General features: G+C 41.2%; 3 protein-coding genes and 1 long non-coding RNA gene across 8 annotated transcripts; 3 read left to right on the top strand and 1 right to left on the bottom strand.

Annotated features, from left to right (window-relative positions):
* The first annotated feature begins 617 nt into the window (after window positions 1–617).
* On the top strand, window positions 618–2,117 carry LOC120289793 (disease resistance protein RPV1-like). Its single transcript, XM_039305144.1, has 3 exons — window positions 618–867; window positions 1,002–1,103; window positions 1,210–2,117. The coding sequence occupies exons 1-3, from the start codon at window positions 618–620 to the stop codon at window positions 2,115–2,117; spliced, it is 1,260 nt and encodes a 419-aa protein (XP_039161078.1).
* Window positions 2,118–2,307: 190 nt separating this feature from the next.
* Window positions 2,308–4,796, top strand: LOC120289441. Of its 2 annotated transcripts, none has more exons than XR_005547435.1 (4): window positions 2,308–2,511; window positions 2,597–2,756; window positions 2,864–2,971; window positions 4,249–4,796. It is a non-coding gene; the product is annotated as an uncharacterized LOC120289441 (long non-coding RNA). The 2 variants fall into 2 exon arrangements; XR_005547436.1 differs by lacking the exon at window positions 4,249–4,796 and adding an exon at window positions 3,598–3,893.
* A 1,949-nt stretch (window positions 4,797–6,745) lies between these two features.
* Window positions 6,746–16,258, top strand: LOC104425235 (histone-lysine N-methyltransferase SUVR4). 4 transcript variants are annotated; one of them, XM_010037871.3, is made up of 11 exons: window positions 6,746–6,893; window positions 8,131–8,363; window positions 8,475–8,507; window positions 8,589–9,051; window positions 10,025–10,188; window positions 10,450–11,229; window positions 11,411–11,673; window positions 13,780–13,846; window positions 13,944–13,994; window positions 15,001–15,097; window positions 15,782–16,258. In XM_010037871.3, the coding sequence occupies exons 2-11, from the start codon at window positions 8,181–8,183 to the stop codon at window positions 15,799–15,801; spliced, it is 2,121 nt and encodes a 706-aa protein (XP_010036173.2). In that variant the 5' UTR covers window positions 6,746–6,893; window positions 8,131–8,180; the 3' UTR covers window positions 15,802–16,258. The 4 variants fall into 4 exon arrangements, 3 of the variants coding, with proteins under 3 accessions (XP_010036173.2, XP_010036172.2, XP_039160269.1); XR_001982423.2 differs by lacking the exon at window positions 15,782–16,258 and adding an exon at window positions 13,184–13,241 and having other exon boundaries at window positions 6,781–6,893; window positions 8,122–8,363; window positions 15,001–15,024; XM_010037870.3 differs by having other exon boundaries at window positions 6,781–6,893; window positions 8,122–8,363.
* Window positions 16,259–16,375: 117 nt separating this feature from the next.
* LOC104425234 (glutathionyl-hydroquinone reductase YqjG) lies at window positions 16,376–18,713 on the bottom strand. Its single transcript, XM_010037869.3, has 3 exons — window positions 17,729–18,713; window positions 17,397–17,646; window positions 16,376–16,755 (listed from the first exon to the last, which is right to left on the bottom strand). The coding sequence occupies exons 1-3, from the start codon at window positions 18,469–18,471 to the stop codon at window positions 16,567–16,569; spliced, it is 1,182 nt and encodes a 393-aa protein (XP_010036171.2). The 5' UTR covers window positions 18,472–18,713; the 3' UTR covers window positions 16,376–16,566.
* Between the last annotated feature and the right edge of the window lie 204 nt (window positions 18,714–18,917).

An 18,917-nucleotide genomic window follows, 5' to 3' on the forward strand; every position in this document is an offset into this window, starting at 1 on the left:
TTCATAATTAAACTAACCGTTTCTTTTAATTTCATACTATTGAAAGAAAACGTGGCGCCAGTGAATGCACCCCTCTTCCATTGGAATTTCTCATCTATTTTTTTTTATGAGAAAATTTGCTTATGTCTATTCAACAAAGAACGGCATCGCCAAGACTTTTAAAAACTAAATATATTTTTTCGTTGAAACATTAGTCGTAACTAAAACCCAGTTAGCACTTATACATCCCTAAGAAGGGATATGCTTAGATGACTATTATATGTGGGTGTAGCCAAATTCTGCTAGAAGAAACATTTAAAAGTAAACAAGACAACCGAAAGGAGTAGCAGAGCATGGGAATTTTTGAGAAACTTCGAAAAGTATAGATGGCATTCACAGTAAGATATCCTTTCCTCTTTTCAGATGGCAACCAAACTCAAAGTTCTCAACCTTAATAGTTGTGGATTGTTGAGAAGAACTCCGATTTATCTGCTTTCAAAAGCTTGGAGATTTTGATTCTTGAAAATTGCTCGAGTCTGGAAGAGATTCATCATTCTATTGGGGACATCAAGACCCTCGTCTCCTTGAATGTCTGTAATTGTTATAACCTAAAGGAGCTACTAGCAGGAGTAGGTAGAATGGAAGAATTGAGGGAGCTTCTTTTAAATAATACTGCTGTACAAGAAATTCCTATTTCAAGAGGTTGTTTGATGAAGCTAAAGACTTTGAGTGCCTCACATTGTGAAGAACTTGCTCAACTTTCAAAATCCATGGGCTCTCTTGTGTCATTAACTCAGTTGGACCTATCTCATTCGGCGATTGAAAAATTACCTGATTCCATTGGTTCTTTGAAGAAGCTGAGACTTTTGATGCCTCTTACTGTAAATCGTTAGCCCACATACCCAGCTCCATAGGCCTTCTAACATCTCTATCTATCCTTGACCTAAGAGAATGCAATAAACTTGCTCAACTTCCAGTCTCCATAGGCTCCCTCATGTCTTTGACTGCATTGCATTTAGCAGGGACATCAATTGTGGAGTTACCAGAAAGTATTGTGTATCTACAGAATTTGAGGATTTTGGATATAAGTAGAACTGGCATAACAGAATTGCCTCATGCCATCGGTATGTTGGCGAAACTCCAAGAGTTGAGAAGCTTCAGGATGCAAAAATATGGAAGTACTACCAAGTAGTATAAGTGAACTGATTTTGCTAAACATGCTTGAATTAGACAAGTTAGGCATCTCGGGCTTGCCTCAAAGCATTTCTAAGCTCTCTTCTCTCCAATTCCTCAGCTTTCGGTATTGCGAGAAGCTTCAAGAAGTGCTAGAACTGCCCTCTAGCTTAGCAGCTTTATGTATAACCTGCCAGAGTCCGCCATTGCCACATCTTTCCCAGCTGACGCTTCTCAACAAACTCACTCTTTCTGATTGCCAGTGGCTTGAATGTCTCCCAGAGCTTCCCGTTGGACTATCAATGCTCTGTATTACAAATTGTGGAAAATTGAAAGCGTTGACCAATTTGTCATACTTGAAGCACTTATCTGAATTGATTCTCGAGAAGTGCTTTGAGCTAACAGAAGTCACCGGCCTGGAAGGTTTACAATCCCTATCCAACTTACATGTAGATGAATGTCCTAAGATATGTAGGCTTGGTGGATCAAAATCCTCACAAACGTCGGATATCTCTGAGTGCACTTCTACCGGACAATCCCTGCACCTTTCAAGTTTAGAATGTCTAAGGGAACTACATGTTACAAATTGCACGAATCTAAATGAAATTCGTGGACTTGAGGGATTAGAGTCCTTGAAATTTTTGGATATCTCCTGGTGCACGTCCCTTAGACAATCATTGGACCTTTCAAATTTAAAGAATAATTTGCAGAAATTTTATGCTGCAAACTGCGCGAAGCTAGTTGAAATTCGAGGCCTTGATGGATCGGAATCGTTGATAGAGTTGGACATTTCTGGGTGCACGTCCCTTACAAAATCACCGGGTGACTTGAAGAATCTGCGGACATCCGGTCCTGGTGTCCTAGTTGAACTTCCACTTCCTGAGGGATCAGAATCCCCAGGTGAATTAAAAATTTTTGGGCACATGTCCCCTGGACGATTACCGGACTTGCCAAAGTTTAAATAAACTGGGGAGAGTCCCTGGTGCAAACCGCAATAACAAGGTTGAAATTCCAATCCTTCATGGATTAGAAACCTTGGGTGTTTTGTCTGTTTCTTTCGCCAATTACACCGGAGACCTGTCAAATTTAAAGACTTATGAGACTCGTCCTGGACAATGCGTGAAGCTAGGGCAGATAATCTTCAAGGGCTCGACTTGCTCCAGTCATTTCCAGATGAAAGTCGCTAAATGCAATGCCTGAACAGTCTGGAGCTTTCCTCATACAGCATTATCAGCAGTTATGTCAGGGGGTGTTCACGAGATCGCATTCTGTCCATAGTTTGATAGTGAGACGATCGATATCCCCTGACAGGGCAAAATCTTAGTCTTGATATTGGCAGGATTGAAGCTGGCAGTCCCAGTGAGTAATCTGTGTGATTTTCTTTGTACATTACCAAGTGATTCGTGTTTCTTAGTTGGAATGAAATCTTTCTTGATCATGGCAGGAATGTGACTGGCAGCCTCTGCAGGAGGACTATTTCCTCATAAGAGTGACTTTTCAGAAAATAATTTGTAATGTGTCGTCCACTGTGATTCTTCATCTTTGGTTGATTGGAAAACCAGACCTTTAGATTCATATTCTTTTTGCAAGTTCAGTATCTGAAGGTGGTTGTGCTTGCTCGCAGGTCACTCTAACGTGTCATGTTATTTTATTTTTTGTTTACACGGTGAGTTAAACTTTTCTGTCTTCTGTTTGATCCTCATAATGCCAGGCATGCCGGTTTATCTGAGATGTTGATATGGTGGAAATTACAAGACGTTGAAAGAATCGGCAGCTCTTTAAGAGATCCCTTTAACCATAGTCATCTCAGTTTCTTAAGGTGGACAATTGAAATCCTACACTCAAGAATCTTGCTTTTCCTGATTGCTTGAATTGTTTGAGGAAGAAATCAGTGATAATTTGATTTTCTGCTGTAGTAAATGAAAATCTAATTTCTTTCTTTTTGTTTACAAAAAAAAAAAAAAATGTAATTAATCGCATGGTGGTCCACTCTTATTTGTGGTTGTAATGCCAAAATATCAAGTTATCTCATTCATCTTTATGTTGATCGTTACAGGCCTCTTAATCGGTTTTTGGACAATGCATATGTAGAAAAGAAAGGAGAGAGAATTTACAAGATATGATCTATTTGTATCTAACCTATCAATTCATATTGAAAATAAAAAGAGAAATCCTTTATTACGAAATATTTTGATATATGAGATGAATCTATTATTTTATTTCGAATTGTTACTTTTACTTGTTTTTTACTAAATTGAGTTGAGTGGATTTGATAAATTCATGCATACAAAATAGGAATAGGAAAATTAGTATAGGAGTAGGAAAGGGTGATATATTTCTACATTTAGAAAAGAGAAAATTTTTGGTTGAACTGTAATTCTCCTTTTTGTCTGCTCTCATGTGACTGCTCAAAGTAATTTAATTATCGACATGTGGACTATCCAGGAAGGTTCTGAAGGCAAAGTACAAAAAACACACATAGGCAAAAGAAAAGTTCATACTGCTGGATTATGTCGCTTTGAACTGCAGAAATCATTGGGTTATTTCTTGCTAATTTCATAGGGTGTGAATTTGACGTGCTGCAAGTATGCAAGAGCGAGTTCACAGTTTCGTTGTCATTTTAAGTTCTTGCTGAACTGTCTATGTGCTGAGTTTGATCCTAACAAGAATTACACTGTTTAACCTGTTGGTCATTCCAATTCCGGGATTTTCTAGCTATGCCAGTGAGGAATTTATTCTAGTGATGCCGTTTCTGACTTTCCAGTAAACGAGTTTTTGTCTCTTCATGCTTTAAATCTGTTAATGATCTTGGTCTTCATGCTGTGTAGGAACTACAAAAGAGCTGAATTTTAGAATTTCGGAAGAGAACCACATATGTATTTCAAGAAAACTCATGAACTATCTCGAGTTTTAGCAATGTTATCTGTATGAATCATGCTGGCATTGTGAGAGGAAGCCTCTTGACGAGTTCATTACTTTATGATGAGTAGCACCATCTCACAATCCATCAGTAGTCCCCATATATCTTGTGGGAATTATGATCTTCATGTTTCATGAACTGACATGATAAGCTTATATGGCAATGGACATGAACAGGACTAGCAGTTTAGCACCGAAAGACGAAGCATCACTTCCATGTGGGGGCGCTGATGTGCTGGTGCCGGTGGTTGGGGCTGACAGTGGCAGGATCTGGCTGGATAGGAGGTCGGGCCGCCAGAAGTTTCACTGAAGATGACCGCTACTTTTGGCCCCGAGGGCAATGGTCACCGTTAGCAGCAAAGATGCAGACACGTAGTAACACCTGCCGGCGTTGTTGAGGGTGGCCGGTCCATTGGTTAGGATGATGAACGGAGGAGAAGCGGTGTTGCAGCTGTTATTTTGCCCTTGGACATGTTCGTGATGTCGGGTGACCCGTGTTCAAAGTTGAAGACTGCAAAAGACATTGAAATGTCGTTGGCATTGTGGCATTTTTGAAATGAAGCTCAAGATTGATTTTTTGGCCATGAAGCTCGGATCGATTGCACATATGAGTAATAGAGAATGGACTGGTCGGAACCAGGTGCTTAAAAATCATGATGAGCACGGTTTTGATTCCTATTCCAAAGAGGGCCAAACTGCAGAAAGAGTGTTTCAAGTTGATTTCAACTTATAATTTGCTTAAAAATTAAAAATTGCTTTTGTCCAAAAAAAAAAATCTGATGTCTTGTTTTACATGTCAAGCCAGGCAAAGTATTAAAATTCCTAACTATTTTCTCCCCCAATAACCTGCGCAAAAAATAAAATCGAATTAGCAGACAATCTGAACACACTTTTTTTGGAAAAACCGTTCATTTCACAATCCCATGTTGCTTTGTCCAATTTTTTTTTTTTTTTTTAAATTTTATTAAAATCTGTCTTACATCATTACCTGTTGGAGGGATACAATATGTAGAAGATTGTATCTTTCTTGGTACTTCATGTATTTTTCTTATATGGGCCATGGTACTTCATATGATTGAGACCACTGTAAATCAAATTGTAATTGTTATTCGAACTTTTAACAAGACAAGCTCCAAAACTGGACGCTTCGCTTGTTAATTTTCATCTACTTTTTAAAAAAAAATAAATAAAGTGGAAAAATAATTAATTTTTATATTAATTAACTTAATCCTAAAATGATAGTAATATCGAAAGAAAAAGAATAAAATAGTAAATTAATTTCCACCTATCAATTAATACTATAAATTTACATGAAAGTCTATCTCACTTTACAGAAATGCCCAAAGTCAATCCCATGGAAATAAAAAATTTATCATCGTCAATAAAGAGTCGAAAATAGTCAAGATCAATGGAGTTAGATATTTCTCTCTTTGTTTCTATCTATATATAGAATGGGTATTTGGTTTGGAAATGGTTTTAATGGGTTTTGAGAATGCCGATCAACTATGGCATTCGCACATTTAAATGTAAAGTTTCATAAATAAAAAGACAAAGCAATAAATAATTAAGTATACATATGTTATAATTGACGGATATTGTACAGGGTGCCATATACATTTCTATAGAAGTAGAGGTTGCCCGCCGAAACCTTGAAACCTATCGTATACCTACCGGTTTTGGAATTTGGGAACCTAGAATCTACTCTACAGGATCTAACGCTCACCCTCAAACCTACCAAATCATGTTGGTTTAGGTTCACAAATTCTCCTAAACATCCATGGCAAGAATAACATACTTAGGCTTTGTGTTATTCACAACGAAGAAGTATGGGACAAGGGCAAAAAATTGGATGAGAAATAAACGCAATAGATAAACACAACACATTTACTCTCGCTCTTAGAATATTTAAATATTAAATTACGTCTTCATTTAATAGTTTCATTTTTTAGAACAGTGTTGACAGTTATTTTAATAAAAAAACTCACATTCTGATGGAGTGAAAGATCACGGTTTAAATCTTTTTCAGACTCTTTATCTGTTGTTCATGGTTTTATAAACATTTGGGAGTTGCCTATTAAAAGTTAATGCCTAGTCTAGGAGAGAGAGATGGATGAGATGCTTTGCTATAATCAATATCTAAAGTATTATTACTTTAATTTTTATAGAAATGGTTCCTGATTTTTTATGTCAAACCACCCAAACCATGTCTGTATATGGACATGTTAATATCATTATTAATTTTATCATTTTCATGTTTATTAAACAGTGTTTGGCTTGGTAACTTTTATTGTCATGAGCATAAACAATCTTTGTCCAATTCGAACCCCAATGAACTTCTCCAAAGAGCTTTGTTTGAAATCTCTAGTGAACTCAATTTTTTTTTAGTACGGTTCAAAATTAATTATACTTATCATTACAATTTAGGTCGTTATAGTCCGATTTATAAAACCATTTGTTCGATTCTTATTTCTGTTGGATCGAATTTTCACGGTTTGATCCGATTTGGTCCTCATAGCCCAACCCGGATGTAACTTCACGGTCCGAGACGGTCTGGGTTCGCCGGCATTTCGAAATCATCCGAGGAAGAACCTGCGCCGGCGACCAAACGGAGAATCGGGCTGGGCATCGGAGAAGAACTCGAAGCAGGGACAAGGCTATCCATTTCCCGGTTCATGGTCCGACGAAACCCGCGTCCAAACAGAGCCCTTCGTCTCCGTCGCGAGAGCCTTTATATAGAGAAAGACGAAGGAGAATGGGAAGACCGTCGTCTTCAGCCGAGCGTGGCCACTGTCGTCGTCGGGTACCCTACTGCGCACGAACCGGTGAGCCCTCGCCCTTTCAATCTCCCTCTCCTTCTCCTTCCTTCCTTCCTTCCTTCTCGTGGCTTCCTCCGTTTCGATTTCCGCTCGCATTCGGGGGACGAAGGGGGAGGAGGCGGGGTGCTTGGTTCGGACGGCGGACCGTCGTTCGAACCCGAAAGCCTCCGTCGCCGTTCGATGATCGGCTCGTCTCGTCTCGTCGCGTCTCTGCTGGAGAGGTCCGGTTTCGCCGTAATCGCTTAGTACATTTGAGCCTTTTAGGGAGAGCGGTCTGGTCTGGCGCGCGCGCGCCAGGGAGTCGGGTAAGTGGGTCGGTCGAAAAATGTGGGTTCTCTGGCGTTCTCGCGTGGAGCTGTTCCTGAGCTCTGCGCCGGGGGTCTCGAGTGCCGTCGTTCGGAGGGCTGACGATCGTGTGGAGACGATCGGTTTTGGAAAACGTGTTTTGCGTGGTTGTGTTTCGTCATATTATAGGAACTTTCGAACTCGGGCGTGAAACGCTTGTGGGTCGAAAGGCTGTGCTTTGGTACTGCATTTGTATTTCCGTAAAGACTTGGTGCGACGCACTTCTTTCGAGGATTTGTTTTGCAAAGTGCTCTTGGCTGACCCTTTTGGCCTTGCGTTTTACTGGAGAAACTTTGATGTTCGTTCTTTGTGTTGGTGACTCGGTGAGGGTGGAAGATGTCCGGCTTTAATGTGTTGCGAAATGTCAAAACTTGGAGAGTTTACATTGACATGCGGGAGTCTTTCCCAAACCTCATCAACATTGTTGCAATTGTCATCAGAATTCGTCCGTTGTTTTGAAAACATGCGTCACTTCATCGTCTTGTAATGCCTATCTTCTGCCACCTCTTTATGTTAATTTTTTATTGCTTAAATGAGATTTGCTTATGCAAACTATTTGAGCTTTCGCCCTTGTGCCTTGTGGTGTATTTGGAAAGAATAAGAATGCAATGGAAGATAGTTCGAGGGATCCGAGTCTTCACATTCTTCAGCTTTTACTTTGTAAAGCATTTATGGGATGCATGCTCTGGTCTTACTTATTATTGTTGTTGTTGGGTTATTTAATTTTTCTTTTGAATGTTCTTCTTGGTAATGCACCTTTTGATGCACTTATAAGGTCACTGCAGGCTAGCGTTTTTCATTTTTTCTTGGTATGATCTTTTTTGACTCAAGTTGTGTGTTTGGTGAAATTATATGTGGAGCTCTCTGAAGCTTGTATCTCACCATTCAGACAATGTAGGCTCTTCCAACAATTGTAAGCCCTCTTTGCTTCCAAGAGCGTGAAGAGTTATGGCACCTAACCTTAGAGTAAAGGCAGCCTTTATGGCAATGAAGGGTATTGGAATCAGTGAAGACAAGGTGAAGCCAGTGCTGAAGAAACTCCTGAAATTATATGAAAAAAACTGGGAGATGATTGAGGAAGAAAACTATAGAGTTCTTGCGGATGCTATATTTGATGAGGAGGATGACCAGGTGCAGTATCCTTAGAACTGGATTATATTTATTTCATCAGTGCTTCCCTCTCTTTTGCACCTCTTCTTTCCAGCTTGTTTTTCTCATCTTTGTTTGTGATCTGCTGTACAGGTTGAGGTGCAAAAGCGAAAAAGTACAGCAGATGTATGTGATCCACTCCATTGTAACTACAGCCTTTTGACCATCTTTGGATTAACCTTTGTTCCTTTTCTTTTGGCTCTGTAGGAGGATGACTTGGAGGAAGAAGCTCAAATGCATGAGGTTGAACGCCCGTTAAAAAGATTGAGGTTGAGAAACCAAGAATCTCAGGGCTTAGCTTCTCCTAGTAATCAAAATTCTCAATTAGGCAGAACTTCTTTCCAGCCGATGGTTGAGCAGCAAGAAATCCAATCTTCTTCAGTCCGACAAATTAACATGAACAAGGGAAAACAACCCATTTCTCCCATGGCTTTGGCAGTAGTTGAAAGAAATAACCTGTCACAGCTCTCTACTACTAAAGTTAGTGAAACATGTTCAGTAATGTCCTTCGATACTTCTATCAGAATAAGAGATAAAGGGAAGGGGCCTCTTTCTCCTCAATTTATCGATGGAAGCTCTATATCTGAGAGGCCATGTGATGAACCAAAGGATGAGAGATATGATGATGAGGAGCCCTTGAATGAAACTCCTATTGCAGCTATACTTCCAGGTCAATGTTTACTTAACAATTTGTTTGTTTGACTGGGGTTGTAGTTTTCTTGACTCATCTGCATAGTGACTAAAGTTTGTCAATTTCTTTGGGGTGAGGGAAGGGAATGATTACTTGTGCTTGTAGGTGACTTAGATCATTGTTGAGGATGAGGAGAACGGAAACTACATTCTCCGACTTTTTATATCCTTTGCCTGCTCCCCATCTCTTTCTCCCCTTCATTCTTTTTCTCTTTATTCCTTGTTCCCTCACTCAATTTGTTGTTTTCTCTCTCATTTTCTTGAGCAGAAGGAAATGCCTCCAGTGATGTCTATGCATGTTCAATGATAATATAATCCTCTTCTTATTTGGTTAAGTAGGCTTTAGCAGCTTGATATCTTTCAATTAATTTTTTGATGTACTAACTACTAAACAAAGACAAACATTTATGTATGTAATGTTTCTGAATTTTCATTCACTTGGTGCAATTGGTTCTCCTTTTTCAAGGGAAATATATTTTCTTTTTTAACAACGTCGAGTGGCTAGGCCTCTCAGAACTCCCTAATAAATTCAACTTAGTCATCATAGTCTTCCTTCATACTTCTACTGGGAAGTTATCGAGCTAAGAGGCAAGGTGGTGCCCAACGTCCATTCTTAAACTGTCTGCAGATCAAAGTATGGATCTATATGACAAAGCATTTGAAATATGCTGCTTTGAAAGCCAAAAGCTTAAATTTTCAAACTTTCTAGCCTTTAATAGGGAAGTGGCTGACTTCATTTACTGTTGTTCTATATTTCCCATCAATGCCAAGGAGAAAAAGAAGATGATTTTAGTAGAGCAATCCTTGTCTGCTCAGTTGGGTTTTTTTTGGAAGGGAAAACTCTCAAATTGACTGACTGCATTTTATTATTATTAAGGCTGTCATATTAAATATCTGATTGTAATTTTGGGGTCTAGTGGTGTTTGTTGATGTTGTTGGGTTAACACATGTAGATCCAATCAATAAAGGAGATTTGGCCCTTAGGAAGGAGATGATTGGTGGAAGAGGCAGAGCTGTCTGCACATCATCGAGTGAGTATAGGAACGACCATGAGCATGCTAACATTGCAGAGGAATCTCCCACCAACCTAGAGATTGCCTCCTCGCCCTTGGGAGAGGTAAAAATTACTTTGAGCTGCAACTCTACCTGTGGAAGAGCAGACTTTCATATGCCTAGTATAGATGCGGTTCTAAAGTCGATGGATGATAAATATCTCCAATCTCAAAAAATCATTGACCCCAGTTTTTCTGTCTCGAAACTGATGAGAGATATGTGCCAATGCTTTCTGGAGTTAGGAAGCGGCTCTACAGATGCATCAAGAGAACTATCAATCAATATGGACCCTACAGTTGATACCTTACAGAGATCTGTTATGCAGGACACTCTCAATGTTGGAAGCCGTAAAACAAACTCCTTTGTACCCAATAATGCTTCCAATGGATCTCCTGATGTTCAAGGATCAATTGGGGCAGCTGCACCACGAATTCCAAGATTTCGGGGGTCTTTAGATGGTAGTAATAATCACTTGAAAATGAACAAAAACAAGACCACAATTGATTGTGCTGGAAGTCAAAGGAAGCTGTCAGAAGAACATGAAGATGCTGATTCGCGTAGTCTGGTGGTTTTCTCGAAGAGTCAGTCAACTCCTACTGATCTGAGGTCTGTCCATGATGTTAAGGACATAGCCAAAGGAGAAGAAAGAGTAAAAATACCATGGGTTAACAAGATTGACGAGCAATGTCCACCATCCTTTCACTACATACCTCAAAGCCTCGCTTTCTCTAGTGCTTCTATCAATTTCTCCCTTTCTGAGATCGGAAATGAGAATTGCTGTTCAAATTGTTATGGTGACTGCCTGCCTTCTCCAGTACCCTGTGCTTGTGCATGTGCAAATGGGGGCGAGTTTATATACACTGTGAAAGGTCTTGTAAAGGAAGCTTTTTTGTTGAAGTGTATTTCTGTCAATCGGGACCCTAAAAAGAGCCACCACTTGTATTGTCGGGAATGCCCTCTAGAAAAGTCAAAAGATAACAACATTTTAGAACCGTGTAAGGGCCACCTGAAGAGAAAATTTATCAAAGAGTGCTGGAGAAAGTGTGGTTGTGGTAAACATTGTGGCAATCGAGTGGTGCAGCGGGGCATAAGTTATAATATGCAGGTAAAGAATTGTTTTCATGTTATTTTAAAAGCTTTTGCCTGTTGTAGCTCTACTGTCATATTTGGACCTTGTGGTGGTTATCATTCTTAAAAGTGTTCCAGTTACTATTGCAGTGAGTGACTTTGTTTGGGAACCCTTAAGCTTAAGCCTATACTCTTTTGTGACTGATTTTGTCCTTTAGGTGTTTATGACGCCTGAAGGAAAAGGGTGGGGTCTGCAAACACTGGATGAACTGCCTAAAGGTGCATTTGTATGTGAGTACATAGGTGAAATATTAACCATCAAGGAAATGCATGAGCGAAATTTGAAGAAGGGTGACGCTGCGAAACGTACTTATCGGGTGCTCCTTGATTCTGATTGGAGCTCCATGTGTGTGAAGGATGATGAAGCTCTTTGTTTGGATTCAACGACCTTTGGAAACATTGCTAGGTTTATCAACCATAGGTATTTGTTTGTTTTGAGAAGAAGCATTCTTATGTTTATTTGGTCTTTGAGCTCTTAGATTGTTATTGCATCTGCCTTTAAGATGGAAATTCCTCAATATTGGATGGTTTAATTCGCAAACGTAGCTCCTGGCAGAAAGTTCACTTTTTAAGCATAAGTCCTTTGGTCTAAAGCTTTGAGAATCCAACTTTCAGCTGGGCATTGCAAGCTTATCTCTTAAAACAGCATAAAAATTCAAGACACCTGGAAAGGATTTCCCCTATTCATTCATCGTAGAACTCATGTATTAAACCTGGTGAAACTGAGTTATTTGCCTTGTCATGGTACTGCTATTGTTTCCTGAGTGACCGTAGAAAGCAGACCTCGACTCTGCTTGGCTTTTTCTGATTTCTCATGTTCTCCCCTTCTTCAAGCTCGCGAGAAAAGGCATTCAATGCCTACTTAATGGAAGGCTAATTGAACTGAACAATGTAACACATTTAAAGCACTAAACCAGCTAAATTTTCCTTGCACAAGGAGCATTGAAATCTTTAAACCATGAAAATGTTTCTCAAATCACGGGCATCAGCAAGAGAAATTGATTAGTACTTATATGAATACACCTTAAGTTGAACCAAAGCATAATTTGGTTCCATTTGTTACAGAATTTCCAATTGGTTATTGACACCTAGAGATGACAATGACCCAAAAAACACTAAATATCTTCATCCAATGTCCAAGCTCTTCTTGACCATAGCTTGGAGGAACTGAAATCTCAATGAAGATGATGGTTTAAAGAGCTTTCACAAAGTTTATGGCAGTTGGCTGTCAAGCATTGGCTGAAAAGAAAACTATGATGGTTCTGGTTGAGACCTCTCTGAGATATCTTCATGTGTGGTGGAAAAGGAAAGCTTTCAAGGTGGGAAGAGAAAAGGAAATTCTGCTTAGGTAATTTTTTAGGTATCAGAGGACTACACCGAACCTATTCCAATCCTTTAGAGTTGGGCAGCCCATTCCTAAATTCAGCTGAAAGCCAGTCATGGTCATTCCTCTATTGGTACTGTAGGGTTTTGGACTCCTTGATTTAACTTGATTGCAATTAACGTTTTCCATTTCTCAGACTGTATTTTTGAGTAAAATTCTTTGATAGGGAAGCCATATGAGAGAACATTCTATTTCTTGATGTTGGAAGGCTAGTTGCTAGTTGAGCTAATATATTATTCTTTTGCTGGCTCGCCCCCTAGAGTCAAAGAACTCGGATACCTAGCTAATTTGCTGATGGGGATTAACTCGTAATGGACTCATTGTGAGATTCTAACCTTAAGCATCAGAGGCCTTGGAAAAATGTCCTGTTTTCACCTCTTTTTTTTTTTTATTTTTTTTTTTTTGGGATCCCTTGGAGGGACAAGTTATATGTCTGATGATGTCAAAAATATCACATAACTGTACATGCAGATGACCATCAACATAGTTTCTGATGAAATGGAGGGTTCACTTATTCTTTGCAGTCTCTTTTCATCCTCTCTTTTAGGAACTACAAGCAAGTAACCTACTCGGTTGGCATTCCTTGGTGTTGCTTTGGAAGAAATGTAATGATGTCCAAGAGAAACCACAAGCAGAACTTCTGTATCATTGTTGTCATCAGGATCCTATTGGTTTAGTCAAAATGAATTGATTTTATGTCTTAAAAATTCTACATTCCATGTTATGTGCACCATTTTCTTGTTATCGGCATAACTCTGTCAATGGATTAATTTTAACAGATTGACGGAAAAAGTTCGCTAACTACAGAAAAGGTTTGCTAACTATGGTGGACTTGTAGTATGTTGACCTTAAATACTGTTGAATTTGATTTTTGTTCAGGTAGGGGAGCTAGTAAAGGCATAGATCTTCTTAAACTGTTTAATTGTTTCTTCTTGCACATAAAGCATGTACTTTTTTTCTTTTGGTTCACTTTTATGTGTGGACTTATATCTCATCTACTGTAGTCTTAGTTTTAAATGTCAAGAAAATTCCAAGCTTGGATAGGATGGGCTGCGCAGTAAATTTGTGAATTTTTAGTCTGCATTTTGACCAATTATACATGCGCATGTGGCAATTTTGAATTTTCTTGTTTATTTTTGCTAGATGTTATGATGCCAATTTAATTGAGATCCCAATTGAGGTGGAGACCCCAAAGCATCACTACTATCGTGTATGAAAAGTCTCGATCTTCATTACTTTCTTTGATTTTGGAACTATTATTCTATAGGAGGGTCTAATATAATATATTGTCTAAACTCTTCTTGCAGCTTGCGTTATTCACTACTAGAAAAATACAGGCCTTGGAAGAGCTGACATGGGTGAGTTGGTTGAGTTATACCTTATTTTAAACAGACGGCTTTGTATATGTTCAGTCTTTGTGTTGCTTTCACTGGACTTTGAAGGACGACTGACCTGTCTGAATGTTGTACAAGTGATTTATATAATTGTATGACTTTCTTTGATTTTTAATGCTTGTGTTTTGAGAAACAGAATCTTCACAGCAAATTACCATAAATTGAGAATAGGAGACAAATCATATCATTCTATTCAGTTTTACAACTCGAGATATGTTGCATAAATTCTATTTGTTTTTAACTTGAGATATGTGATTTATCATTAAATTCCCAGTGATGTCATGTTGGTGTCATTTATGTCTTTTGTTGAGTCTGATTCATTTGCATCGTGTCACAAGCTGTGACATCAAGTGAAGTTTTCCTTTTTGGTATCTTTCAGCCTTAACGGGAGGTTCTATAATTCCCTTGTGATCTGTTGATTATGTTATTGTATTAAGTGCTCTAGTGATCAAGTGTTTTGAGCAATCTTAAGATCGCCTAGGTCTCTAGATACTAATGATTTGGTAATTGAAATGCATATCTGAGGACTTGATTGAGGCATTTGCCTCATCATCTGTGCTTACATCCATAAAATCAATCATCTATATACATTGTCTTGGTCTCTGTATAGGATTGCAAGGGTTCTTGAGTGATGAAGAAATTCAGACATTCTATATTGAACCTGGAATAAGGAAATTGGAGTGTCTGTTTTGTTTGTACCTTGTCCACCTATAACAATCAGACTGAGGCTTATGCCTTCCAAATATACATGCATAATAAGTTGTCCAGAGTTTGCACTTTGCAAAAAATATTTTAGAGGTAGTGTCTCTCTATTGAAAGTACAGAAGATTGCAGTAAGTTGCTTGTTTCATTGCTGCCCACAGGTTCAAGAGGTTATGATCTGCTCTTTGGAGCTTTTGTTGTCCAACTTGAGTTATTTAATTGTTCTGATGCCTACTGTTTGTACACCTAACACTTCTTGCCCTTGTAGGATTATGGAATTGAGTTTGACGACCATGATCATTCTCTCAATGCATTCCAGTGTTTATGTGGCAGTAGGTTCTGTCGAAATGTAAAACGTTCGAACAGTAAGTCTCTGTCTGTCTCTCTGTCTCTGTCTCTGTCTCTGTCTCTTTCTCTCCAATCAAGGAGAATGAAGATCTAATAAAGAATAAACCCGTCTATAGAATCAGCATTCCTTGTCCTAAAGGAACAACTAAGTAGTAATAGAGGCCCCAGACGCGTGTACAAAATTAAATTTCTGGCGATTACCTTGAGTACTCTCTGAAGAGAAGGTTTGGAGGTCCTGCTGCAATTCTTATCTTTTATTTTTTATTTTTCACTTTTCCTAGAATATATGGCAATATTGTAACTGTTTAAAGTAGTTCCCCATCTGTTGAAATTAAAGTTATCTAGGAGATTTAGGCTTTGCAAACATGGTCAAGAGACTTTGAGGCGATTCTCCATCAACTGAAATTCAGTTTAACATGCTAACTTTCCCTTTCACAAGGAGATGGCGATGTATCGTTACCTGTGCTGGATTCGTAAAGGTTGCAGGATAGGCTACTCTTTCTCGTTTTCCTTTCCTTTACATGTCTCATAGGCACTACTTTTAGGGTACTTATGATGGGGTCATACATTTTTTTGGGCACTAGGTAACTTATTTAAGATGTTTATTTTCTCATGATAGGCTAATACAAGATGCTTCATTAGGATAACCCTTCTTGTGCTGTTGGGCCGTCCTGTTAAAAACGTTGTCTTCTGTTGTGCAGGAGTTAAGAAAGTGAGATGACAAGCTCATCATGCTAAGGCCAGAATGGCTGGTTTGGAGGGCAGGTCTATTTTGGTGTTATGCCCTCAAGTTTTGTAAGATATATGGTTCAGGTGCGAAAGTTCAGACACTCTCAGCTTTTGGTGTACAGGATCTTTTGGATGTATAGTCCTTTCTTTGTACTGTCTCCCATCTCCGCGCTCGGTCCTCTGTTGGGGTGTTTCTGTTCAACTTCTGGGTTAGGCTTTCGAGAAGAAGGGATGCAAAGGATTGCTAAGGATTATTGCTCATGTTTTGTCTTCTACCACAAGGCAATTTCTGACGAGTGCCCTTAAGTGCTTCATGTATTTATTTATCTTTGGCCTTTGTACAAGGGTATTCTCTCAATCGTGTAGGGAGGTTAGCTAATTCTGGAAGCTCCAGATTACATTACATTGTTAATAGTAGTCTCCCCGCTCCTGCAAGGCTTATTGCTCAATCCCGGCGTAATGTCATCTTTAGTTCCATTTAAAAAAATAGTGGAGGATCAACCGAAGAATGAGCTGGAAAAGCTTTTGTCCATTCGGACATCGAATTATGCTACTGTGAGAGCGCCTTAAGAAACCCTATTAACTTTTATTGGGAACACATTTCTTCAGAAAGCTACTTTTTTCCGACTAATCTTCGTGAGAGTATTAAGCAATTCAACCTCGGGTGTGTGAAACATACTCTACTCGAGCATTGCTTCTAATACAGAATGTGTACAGGTCATATCTATCTGCAGTTCAACTGTCGAGAGGCGTCGGATCATGAGCTAACCAAAGTCCCTCGACTTTGTGACGACAATCTTTCCCTGCCGTGGGGCTCGAACAGAGCATCACCCGCAAAAGCTGAAGGCATGATTGGCTTGATATTGCCCGGATTGAGAGGAAAAAGAAATCTGTAGTAACCATCCATGATCGCGTCGAAGTCGCAAGTTGCTGCCACTTTTGGCACCTGCCGAAAGTAGAGGCGTCAGAGCTGCCTACACCACACTTCTCAGTCATTTAACATTTCCATTCACAAAACAGAGTAAGCAGTCTTTTCGACCCAACCGCTTGACACGGGACCCCAACTGATTAAAACAACACAAAAGGGTGGATCTGAAGAAGGGGATTAAGTGATGGCCGGCAAAATGTATGGTTTCTTCCAACTTCTCTAGAGAGTTACAGGCGCCCTTTATCGCGAAACGGAAGGAAAATAACAGAGAAAATGCGGCGGCTTTGCTCATCAGTTTTTATCTTCTTTTGATAAAGGAATGTGGGCAATGCAACCATACGAGTTCCTCAGTTTATCCTATGCAGTATCTATCTATAAAGCATACATCTTCATCAAGTGAATGTCCATTAGCTGCCCAGCGAGGTTTCCGACCAGTAATTAGCCATCTTTAAGTTGGAGATTGAGACAAGATCAGAATGTCCGAAACGGAACTCTCTAGTGTCGGCATGTCATTTACCTAGATATCTTGTGCCTACGACAGAGGTTTAGGGTGAAGCACTCGAATTACCAATCGAACAACCATATAACCGGAAGTTACGCGGCCGCAGAACCTGGCTAGTCTCACGCAAAACCGAAGCAAGGGATGGCGAATTCTGTACCTGATAAATGTCTCGCATGTACCCATGAAGGCTGGGGTACTCCACCAGCTTCTTCTTTGTGCACTTGAACAGCACATTGTACACGGGATCGAACCGGACCAAGGTCGTGAACAGACACACGTCCGCAAGGGTCAGCTTGTCGCCGCACAAGTACCGCGACCGGCTCAAGTGATCGTCCAACATGTCCAGGGTGCGGAACAGCTCGGTCACCGCCGCGTCGTACCCTTCTTGGCTCTGCGCAAACCCGCACCTGCCGTGGCAAAACAATGACAAACACGCACCGCAGCAATTGTCAAATGTCGAATGACAAGCTTCAACACTTAGTTTTTCACCTGTACACTCCGTTGTTCACGCCGGGATAGATCACACGGTTCCACTCTTCGATCTCGGCCTCCAATTCGGGCGGCGCGAGATCGACCTCTGGGTGTCGGGCCAGCCCGTTCAGGCCGGAATTGAGCACCCTGATGATGTCGTAGCTCTCGTTGCAAGCCACGTCGCTCCGATCCACGTCCCACAGCATCGGCACGGTGCACCGCCCGCTGTACCCTCCCCTCCGCCGCCGGTACACCTCCCTCAGGTTCCGGCACCCGTTGACCCTGTCCCGGCCCGGGGCCAGGTCGCTCCTCTCCGGGCCCGGCGGGTCCCGGAACTCCCACGAGCCGTCCACGCCGGGGGACGCCACCGACACCGGCACGGCCTCCTCGAGGCCCTTCAGGGCCCGGACGACGAGCGCCCGGTGGGCCCACGGGCAGGGGAGGCCCACGTAGAGGTGGAGGGCGCCGGGCCGCCTCGGGCCGGGGAGGCCGGAGGGGCCGGCGAGGCGGAAGCGGGAGGCGGGGCGGGCGTAGCGGCCGGAGGGGTCGGAGGGGGCGAGCTGGGACATCATGAGGCGCCAGGCGGCGGTCCAGGCGGAGCGGACGGAGGAGACGAGGAGGCCCGGGGGAGGGAGGGGCCCCACAGGAGGGCGGCCACGGCCACGGCGGGAGGAGGAGGAGGAGGAGGAGGAGGGGGAGGAGGCTGGGGGCGGGACTGTGAAAGTCGCGAGGGTCGAGGGACATTTTGGGGATCGTGGCATGGGGCTTGGTTCTGAGGACGGGCTTGAATTTGGAGGTGGACGGGAAGGGCGTTGTGGAGGCGGAGATGGCCGGAGAAGACGACGATGAAGGGCGGCAGCAGGCGGAGCAGGCGGAGGAGGACATGGCCTGCCGCGCGTTATCTGCTGACCTCTTGTTTCGCTTGCGGGAGTGTTAAGAGAGAGCCAGAACCCAAGATGAAAATGGAAGAGGTATTTTCCGGGCGGCGGGCCGCTCACGTGACGTGACCGATCAATCATATTTGCTCGACCATATCAAAACCCGTCAAGTTCGATTCCGTCTGTGCGATAATTGGTTCGAGTACTTAGTCGAACTGAGTTCGAGTTTAAAATTACTTGGCTCGAGCAGCTGTTAGTTAGATAAATTTCTATACATTTGAATCAAATGTATATTATTTGAGTTAATCCCTAATTTCAATTTACATTTT

This window comes from Eucalyptus grandis, chromosome 11, assembly GCF_016545825.1.
Source record: "Eucalyptus grandis isolate ANBG69807.140 chromosome 11, ASM1654582v1, whole genome shotgun sequence".
NCBI lineage: Eukaryota > Viridiplantae > Streptophyta > Magnoliopsida > Myrtales > Myrtaceae > Eucalyptus > Eucalyptus grandis.

Excerpts from the sequence above, each read along its gene's own strand:
- LOC120289793 (XM_039305144.1), top strand. The coding sequence starts at position 618 with ATGGAAGAATTGAGGGAGCTTCTTTTAAATAATACTGCTGTACAAGAA. Across the intron at positions 868-1,001 it reads GATGCCTCTTACTGTAAATC|GGACATCAATTGTGGAGTTA; the intron begins GTTAGCCCACAT and ends TGCATTTAGCAG. Across the intron at positions 1,104-1,209 it reads AGAATTGCCTCATGCCATCG|ACAAGTTAGGCATCTCGGGC; the intron begins GTATGTTGGCGA and ends TGCTTGAATTAG.
- LOC104425235 (XM_010037871.3), top strand. The coding sequence starts at position 8,181 with ATGGCACCTAACCTTAGAGTAAAGGCAGCCTTTATGGCAATGAAGGGT. Across the intron at positions 8,508-8,588 it reads AGCGAAAAAGTACAGCAGAT|GAGGATGACTTGGAGGAAGA; the intron begins GTATGTGATCCA and ends TTGGCTCTGTAG. Across the intron at positions 10,189-10,449 it reads CCTCCTCGCCCTTGGGAGAG|GACACTCTCAATGTTGGAAG; the intron begins GTAAAAATTACT and ends TCTGTTATGCAG.
- LOC104425234 (XM_010037869.3), bottom strand. The coding sequence starts at position 18,471 with ATGCCACGATCCCCAAAATGTCCCTCGACCCTCGCGACTTTCACAGTC. Across the intron at positions 17,647-17,728 it reads GTGAACAACGGAGTGTACAG|GTGCGGGTTTGCGCAGAGCC; the intron begins GTGAAAAACTAA and ends TTGCCACGGCAG. Across the intron at positions 16,756-17,396 it reads ACATGCGAGACATTTATCAG|GTGCCAAAAGTGGCAGCAAC; the intron begins GTACAGAATTCG and ends TACTTTCGGCAG.